The following is an 8994-nucleotide window of genomic DNA, read 5'->3' as shown; positions in this document are numbered from 1 at the left end:
ATAAAATACTAGTTTAATTCTTAAAATGTGAATCTTTACTGATGTACTGCTTAAAGTCACAGTTCTGTTTTTGTTGTGATGATAATTGATGAGTGATGTTTGCAGATGTTGAATTTGTAAAAACCGTGATTTTTCCGCTATATGAGAACAGCCGTTGATTGAACTATGTGTAAAAATTTCGAAAACATGCTCGGTGAATTGAAATCTGCGCTGTGTAGCAATTTGTTGCGGTTTAGTTTAGTTTGGTCCTTCAGACTGGGGCAAGATATTCGTGTTGGTTGTGTTTCTTCAAGGTTTCAAAATACAGATTCCTCAATGATGCGCTTACCGACTAACAACTAGATGACACCTTAATCCTAAAAATCCCCACAAACTATAGGAATGATCCAGCATTACTTTTTAACGTCTAATGTTTTTTTTTTCATAATCACATAGTAAGTAAATCTTCTAAGCCTTTCGTTTGCTTCCCCTTGTCGTTTATCTTGTTTTTTTTCTTGTTTAATCACAATCCATTACATTCCTTTAAGTTGTATGTTACTTCTCGAAGCGAAAAGGCCGATGAAATGAGAACCCAGTGTCGTATTAACATTATTATCTCGTTTTCAGTCCTGTCGGTTTTCTTGGGCAATATTAAAAGTTTTTCGTATAAACTATGTAGGGTATCGTTTTGTAGCTGCCCGTAGTCCCGGTTAAGCTTGCAACCGGAAGTTCTCTTTTTTTACAGAACTCGTTCTCCGGTGGACAGTCGATGCACTAGGAGCGGGGAACTTTTCACGTTGTTGTTGTCCGATGAGGCTTGATCCAGTGGGTGGGCGGTTCCATTCATTTGCAGTCCCTTTGGGGTTTGAACCGGGGTGACTACGTGCTGCGGAGTAGCATCCGGGACTATCCGGCGAAGGAACCCAGAGTTGCAACCCCATGGGAAGATCCTGGAAGGAGGGAATAGAAAAAGAAACAGTTTTATCATCTAAACATTCTTATAGAATTAAGTTCGCTTACCATTTTACTGCCAGCATCGCACGAAGATAGCCCGGAACAATGATATATTTCTCATTTTTCTGAACTGCCTCAATGATTTGGTCGGCCACATCGTTGGAATCAAGCGTTGGTACCCATCTGAAAAATTTATGAAAAATTGTATTATGCATAATAACAAGCTTTTATTTAGTTCTACAGTCAACTGAGTTTCGGAATTTGTGTGATTGTCTGTCACCAAATTCATTAAGGCAAGTTAAAAGCAAAGACTGGCTCAGGTAATCAGAACCTGGAACGCTTCATAGAACGGGGTTGGATAAACCAAGACAATTTAGATCCCGAAAAAAATGAGCACATCGTGAACAAGAAGCTATTGGTTACCCATTAGGGTGGCCCATTAAGCAGCTATTCAAAAGCCAAAGTTTTGCAGCACTACCCTCTAAGTTAATGAAAAATGATTAAAATTTTTCTACTATAATTCAAAATTAATTCTGGCAACTTTGAAAAAATTATAAGTTCACTTTAATAAATACTTGGATTCAGAAAATGTAGTTTTAAACTTAGTGCAAAGAGCTTAGCTCCATTAATTTAAAAAAAAATTCATGGTGTGTTGAGTAGAAAGACTTAAAGGAAAAAAATACACTAACTTTATTTTTTTGCATGGGCAGAAAGTAGAGTTTTCAGAGTTCATTTTTACCAATAACTAAAGTATTGAGTCGGTGACTCCCCATACAAAGTTTATTTGAAAAATTTTTATTTGAAATCTAAAACGGGTTACATATATAGGTACTTTAACTGTTTGATAGTTTCAAAGGTGCCAGCTCTCCTAATTTTAAATTGTAATATTATTGAATTTACCCGTTTTACTCAACAATCTTGGTGGGTTGGGGGGTTTGGTGACTGATTTTTATCTATGATTTTTTGCCCAACAATGCACGAATAAAAAAAAATAAAACAAATTATGTTTGTAACTTAAAAGATTATTCATTTTTAAGTATTGTTACATCATTAGTTTACGTATTAAATCAAAACTTTAGAAAATTGGTTCTTCACCAAAAAGGTGAGCTAAATTTGTAAAATTAAGTTACAAAGTATGGAATAGTTTAAATCTTTGAGTTTGTTTAAAAGACTGAACTTATTCCATGCACAAATCAAACGAGCCAAATCTTCCAAATTTTTTTGAAAATTCGAAAATTTTAACCATCGCACTATGGGACAGCCCCATAGAATAAGGCAGCAAAAAATATATTTTTGCTTATTATGAACTATTTAGAAGATAAAATGAGTTGTATACATTGAACAACCAATATAAACTATTTTCAGCTTTGGATTTGCATGTGTGTTCAGGAAGGACAATAACATTGGAACATCAACTCATCAAAATGCATGGTGTAGGTTTGAAACAAGACTAACATAAATAAAATAATCTTGGAATAACGTGAATATTTTTTTTTTGAGTTCTGTATTAACAAAAAATATTCGAGAGATTAAAACAAATTGACTCAGAGTATTTTTGTTCTGGATTATACAGTTTTGAATGATTAAATAACTAGAGAATATATGCAAACAATTGCAATAATAAAATTTGATAATTTTAGGGAGAAGTAGTTTTTTATAAAATATCTGTTATTTTTACAGATATCGAAATTCTATCATAACTTTTGGTCATAACCACTTACAATCATCTCCCTGCACGTTATGAACTATGTTTGCTTAATGATACATAAAATATACTATTTTTCCAGAATGGTTGAAAATAACCCATTTCTTGTTTTTATCATAACTTTGAAGGACGCAAATATGTGCTGCTAGTTTTTCTTGGATTCGATTATTTATACTTTTAGCTTTATTTTTGGGCAACGCAGAGCTTTTTTCTTTGAGACCAAAATTTTTAATACCTTAGAGTAAATCTTAGAATTACTCATTTTTCACACTTTTTCGTTAACCGTGTAAAAATTAAAAATATTTCTAAAAGAAGCTTAAAGAATAAACTTTTTAACGATGTATTGGAAATTGGTGTAGCTTTTTCTTTTAGGAGAAAAACTGATTTGAATATTATTTAACCTGAAGAGTATTTTATCAAAATTTTATAAGTCTGACGCCTGTGAAACGATGACAATGATCTGAAAAATTGAGAATATCTTAGTTAAATATAAAGCTACAAACTGGTTTATTTTTGACTTTTTGCCACCTCAAACCCCATTATGCATCGATGAAAACAAATCAAATTTTCAAAAATGGTGTTTATTCTTGGACTCGAACTCACGGACTTCGGATCAGGAAGCAACTGACTTGCCAACTGAGCTATATCACAAGCCCCCCTAGGATCAAATTTACTTGATCCATATTTGAACCAAATTTATGATTTTAGTTTGTTGAAATTAGGCTTCGAAAAAACTGTAAAATCAATAATGCACTGAGAAAATATAAAACATTTTGTGCACCTTTTAAAGGTGAAGATCAGCTACATATTTTCTTAACAGCAAATATGTTTCATAAACTATGAATTCCTTGATGAAAAACCTGTGGATGATTTTTTTAAAAATAAAATTTGGGTTTTTATTAATAAAAAAGCTCAGAAAATTAACTTTAATTTTACTTTATTTTTATGATTTTCTGCTGAATTGTGTGTTAAAGCAAATTGTGATTTGAAAATTGAAAACTGGAAATTGAATTAACAAGCAAATTTTTAAGTCCGTGGTCTCTTGAACTCCCCAACAATTTTATGTTGATTGTAACTCATTCATTAGCTAAATCTTTTTCTGAACTTTGAATTTCCATTCTGAATCTGAATACTAAGTCTGAATTCAAAAATTGTACTTTGAATCTGTTTTCGAAGTTTTATACGATTCCTAAAATGTATAAAAAAACTACAATTTTCGAATCTTAATACCAGATCAAAATTTTATGAGCCAAGTTTTAGAGCCCTCATTCATGAATTTAAATTTTGAAGTTCTGGTTTAATCTGAATTCATTATTTAAATTATTGATTTGAAATCTGTAATGTGAATCGAAATTTGAATATGAATTTCAACCGATGAATCTGGAGCTGAAATTTAAATTTTGGATCGCCAATTTGAAGCTTTAAATGTTAAATTATGTGTAAGAATTAGGTTTAAGAAGAAGAATTTGAATATTTTTTCTCTTTTTTTATACTCAGAGAACTATTATCTAAATAATGAAAATGATTTTCGAAAATCGTGATTCAAATTTGATATGAAGTTCAAATTTCAAACTAAACTTAAACCAGGATTTAAATGCAGCTATTTATTCGAAACTATTCGAACTGAAAATCAATAATCCTAAACAGAAAACAATTTTTGATATGTGAATATTTTTAAAATTAAATTTTTGACTAATTAGAAAGTTCCTTTATTTAAAGTATTAATTTAGTCTAAAACAGTCGCACAGATTTCTCCAAAAATTAGTTTTTGATCGTTTTATTGATCACAGATTCACAAACATCAACAGTAGAACAATATGTACATTAGACCGCTGCAAAAAATGACTTTTTGCTCCCATATGTTTTTAGATGACTTTTGGGTCACCAAGCATCAGTGTAAAATTTGAGATGATTTTATTGATTCCTGAGTTAGCGCAACGCGTTTCAATTTTGTATGGAAATTTGTATGGAGGAAGAAATTTTTGCACATAAAATCATTCAGAAAATTCAAATATACTTGACTTGACTAATTTCATGGTCTTTAATTTTTGGTTTTGACTATTCTTAAGCTTCATTTTTTTGCTAACATGACAAGTAGCTAAATATTTCATGGAAAAAGTTGTAACCATTTAAAAAAAAATCAAAATCCATCAAAAAGTATTTAAAAATGGCAGACTTTGCTTGCTAGAGCTTTCAATAATTTATTGAAAGGCTTTTGGAAAGGTAATATAAATCAATAAGTTCTCCAGCTATGCAAAGCAATTTTTTAAGATTTTTTGTTCTCATCCCACGGTTCCACAGCTTTGAAATAAGCAGTCAAAAACGCTAAAATTAAAACAAATAATTTTGAAAACAAAAATTTCATGTTTTATCGAATAGCTTTTCTGGGGTTCAAGTTAGGTTTGTGGTTCACATGAATTGTACTGCAAGAATCAAGGAATATTTTTCATTCAAAGTTATATTTTTTGGAACTTTCAGAAAATCTCTGGCGATTTTTGAATGAAAAATTTTGTTTTCCCATACAAATTTCCATGCAAAATTAAAACTCGTTACGCTAATTCAGGACTGGATGGATCGCTTCCAAAAATTTTATTGCTATTTCTGGCAGCAAAAACAACCGAAAAAAGTTATGAGAGGTGTAAAAATTTAAAAATTTGAATACAGTACATCAATTCTTACGCGAAAGTGAAGATCAATGGATTGATAACAAACTTATACACCCTCAATATGAGAGAAAGAAATTTGCGATTGATGTTATGTAGCCGAAGATGTACGAATTAAAGTGCAAGTACTTTTACTTTTAGCTCAATTAATTTTATCTAATCTTCATTCTGATTCCAAGATTCCGTTACCGAGTGGTATCATTAATTTTTTTTTAAATTTTACTGAAGTTCATTAAGTTATTTCAAGTTCACGTTCAAGTTCAAGTTCAAGTTCATTTGACCAAAACCAGTTTTTCATGATATTCTTATGTATATCCATTCATGTTTCAGTTGGACAACGCGGATTATAACACGGATATTGCAAAATTTACAAATAATAAATTTCAAATAAAAATAACGGTTTACAGGAAATTCAAATCCCCAATGTTTCCCAGCGTTATCAATTATTTATGTTTTTGATTACTAAAAATTTAAATAAAAATTTAAGATACAAATTTAAGAAAAAAGAAACATTGAAATTCCATCGCAGTGAAATAATTTTACAAATGAAAAATTCAAAATATTGAAAACACATTTAAAATAAATCAAAGTCTTTGGGAACTAACCGTCCAAATATTTTAATTTTGCATGAAAATGACTCAAAAAGGCTAAATTTTATTTCTGAAAAAAAGTCGATTCGTTTTTTTTTCTTCTTTTAAACATCTATAAATACACGTGATTTTGTATGAGAATTGCGTATAAAAGCGAAAATTTAAAAATTTTAAAACAGATTTTTAACGGTTGCCGGAATTGTTGCCGCAAGTTTCCGTTCTTGGTAAATCCGGGCTATGTTATCTAAAAATCTATTTCAAATCATAATCTGGGCAATGCAAATTTGGTTAATACCAAAGAATTCAACAAGAATCAAAACGAAAAACACCGGAAGCATTTTTTTTTCTCGAAAAAGATCCCAGATTATAAATTGCATTGTACTATTCCACAAAACCGTTTATGATTATTATGATAAAACTTGCTTAAAACCGTTTAGGGACGCAAACAAAATTCTCTACAAGTTTTATGTTTAATTTTGTAAATAAAGTAAATAAATTCAGGTTATTTCCATCAAAATACGGTCAGCCAAATTTTTAATATCTGGGCAAGTTCGAGTAAAACCGAGCAATCTGGCAAGTCACCTTGCAATAATCCGATTGTGCTAAAAACAAAAATCACAGGGATTATTTTTAAATCAACTTACTGGTGTGCTTTGTTACAACTTGCATCATTTACATTTTTATTGATCAGTCCTTTTTAATCCAAATTTTAATATGATTAAGATGCAAACTCTTAAAACTGAAACCTGCACTTTAAGTTTCAAATTGCAATACAAAAAAGATTTCATCTGATTTTCTTGAATAAATTATTTTTCTATTTTAAAATCCTGATCTAAAATTAGTTTCCAAGCACTGATTTGAATCCAAAATTATTACTACTTTTATTTGCTTTGAAAATTTTTAACTATACAAAATATATATATTTTACGCAGGGCCGTAGGAAGAACCATCTCATAAGGGTGGGGGTATTTATGACAATTTTTTCCTATAACATTTTTGCTTGAACAATGCATGTACAAGTGCAAAAAATGTATACGTACTAAGCATAAATTATTCAGATTAAAGTTTTTTATACATTAAAAGTTATTAATTCTTGAAAATAAGTTCTAGGAGCTGCTAGTTTTTTTTTTCATTTAGCTTAAAAAAATATGTGTGAAAATGTATCAAATATGCGGAAATAAAAGTAAAAAACAAGGGAAACGGTTCAAATAAGATTTATTTTCTACTCTTTGAAACTCGATTTAAATTTAAGATTTTAGTTATAACCTTTTATTTTAAAGAATTTGCAATATATGTAAATAATGTAAAAAAAATGCAGCAGAATTTTTACCTTAGGATAAAAACAAGTTCAAAATTATCATTTATTATTTTATATTCAAATCTTGTGATCATGGCCGTAGGAATGGAGAGGTTTTGGGGGTTAAACACCCCCCATGAGGGCAAGCGAAGAATTCTACTCTAAACTCCAAACTTTAAATTCATAAGCAAATTATTATTATAGAGTAAGGTTATTCAAGTGTTACAATCTAGATTTAAAACTAATGCCAAAACCTCAAAAACCCATCCCAAGTTCAAAATTCTGCTACAGTTTTTCTTTATGAATGGAACGACTGTTTTGGTTGATTTTTTTAGGGATTTTTAACGGCTATCAGTCTCGGATTTTTAAGTCAAAACGACTGTTTTTACTTAAAAATCCGAGACTGATAGCCGTTAAAAATCCCTAAAAAAAGCTACAGTTTTTCGAAATTTTCTTACTTGTCCATAAAAATTCAGGTCCGAATATTAAGTTTTAAATTAAATTAAACCCATTTCGGAGTTTCTGGTTCCATATTCTCATAACCAAAGTTGTATTTCTATTTTCGTATTTTGTATCCAGTTACGGATTCATGATTTTCAGTTCGAATAATCATAAGAAATTGGAAATGAAAAGCTGCTTTGAAATTCTGTTTGAAATTTTGTTTTGCATTTCATGTAAAATTTGAATCATGTTATTCGAAAATCATATGTATTTTCATTATTTGAATAATGAAAATGTTTTCCGATATGAAAAAAGATTTTTTTTATATTCGAATCCGAAGCTCTTAAACTGATCTCTTAAACAAAATTTAAACATTAAAAGCTTCTTAATGGCGATCCAAAATTGAAAACTCAGATTCACATTCATCATTTAAAATTCATATTTTAATTTGGATTAAAAAACAGATAAAAAATTAATAATCTTATAATGAATTTAGATTACACCACAACTACAGAAAAAATAGATATAAAAATGAGTACTTTAAAATTTGGCTCATAATATTCCGATCTTGAGTTAAGATTTAGATATCGTATTTTTTTTGTACATTCCAGAAATCGTCTTGAAATTCAGATTCAAAATGCTGATTAAAAATTCAGCAAATGATTTAGCTTTTAAAAGAGTTTTACAATCAACATAAAATTGTTGAGGAATTCAAGAGAATTCAGCCGAAAATCACTAATATAAAGAAGAATTTTAGTTAATTTTCTAAGTTTTGTTTTATGAAAAAAACACAAATATTATCTGAAAAAAATCCACAGGATTTTCATTGCGGAATTTATTCTTCATGAAAAATATGTGCTCATAAAGAAACATGTACCTGATCTTCACCTTAAAAATCTGCACAAAATTCTCTATTCTTTCGATGTATTGTTCAACATATTTAATATCACATTTTTTTAAAGCTAAATTTCAAACTAAAATCATAAATTTCATTCAAGTTTGCATCAAGCTAATTTGTACCGAAAATTTTATATCTCTTACTGTTTTTTTAATTTGATTTATTTTCTTTAAACTTTTAAAAAAATATTTAAATTTGCAAAAGAGTTTGGAAGATAAGGTGATTTGATTTGAATACAGATTTTTTTAATTGAAGGTTGTCTAAATGAACATATTTTTTGTTCAAATAAAATAAGTTTGATCTAAAAGATTAAAAATGAATTCAAAGATTTTTACCATCGATGAATACGAATTCCATATTTTGTTACTGAAAGTTTCATTATTAAAATTTAACTCTCCTTTTAGGTTTAGTACCAATTTTATAAAGTTACAGTTAAATAGGAAAACTGTTAATGTAAAAATACTTAA

At 29.1% G+C, this 8994-nt stretch overlaps 1 protein-coding gene across 3 annotated transcripts in view; it reads right to left on the bottom strand.

Annotated features, from left to right (window-relative positions):
• Positions 1-12: 12 nt before the first annotated feature.
• Positions 13-8994, bottom strand: part of LOC129744860 (short-chain dehydrogenase/reductase family 16C member 6) — a 110957-nt gene continuing 101975 nt past the window's right edge. For all 3 annotated transcript variants that reach the window (XM_055737600.1, XM_055737599.1, XM_055737601.1), the window contains exons 8-9: positions 1000-1116; positions 13-929 (exon numbers count right to left, since the gene is read on the bottom strand). In XM_055737600.1, the coding sequence (XP_055593575.1) occupies positions 719-929; positions 1000-1116 (328 nt within the window). In that variant the 3' untranslated portion in view covers positions 13-718. The remainder of the gene's footprint in view (positions 930-999; positions 1117-8994) is intronic.

The sequence above is a fragment of the Uranotaenia lowii genome, chromosome 2 (genome assembly GCF_029784155.1).
Source record: "Uranotaenia lowii strain MFRU-FL chromosome 2, ASM2978415v1, whole genome shotgun sequence".
Taxonomy (NCBI): Eukaryota; Metazoa; Arthropoda; class Insecta; order Diptera; family Culicidae; genus Uranotaenia; species Uranotaenia lowii.
Note: the sequence above shows the minus strand (reverse complement) of the source record. Positions and strands in the feature narration are given on the sequence as shown.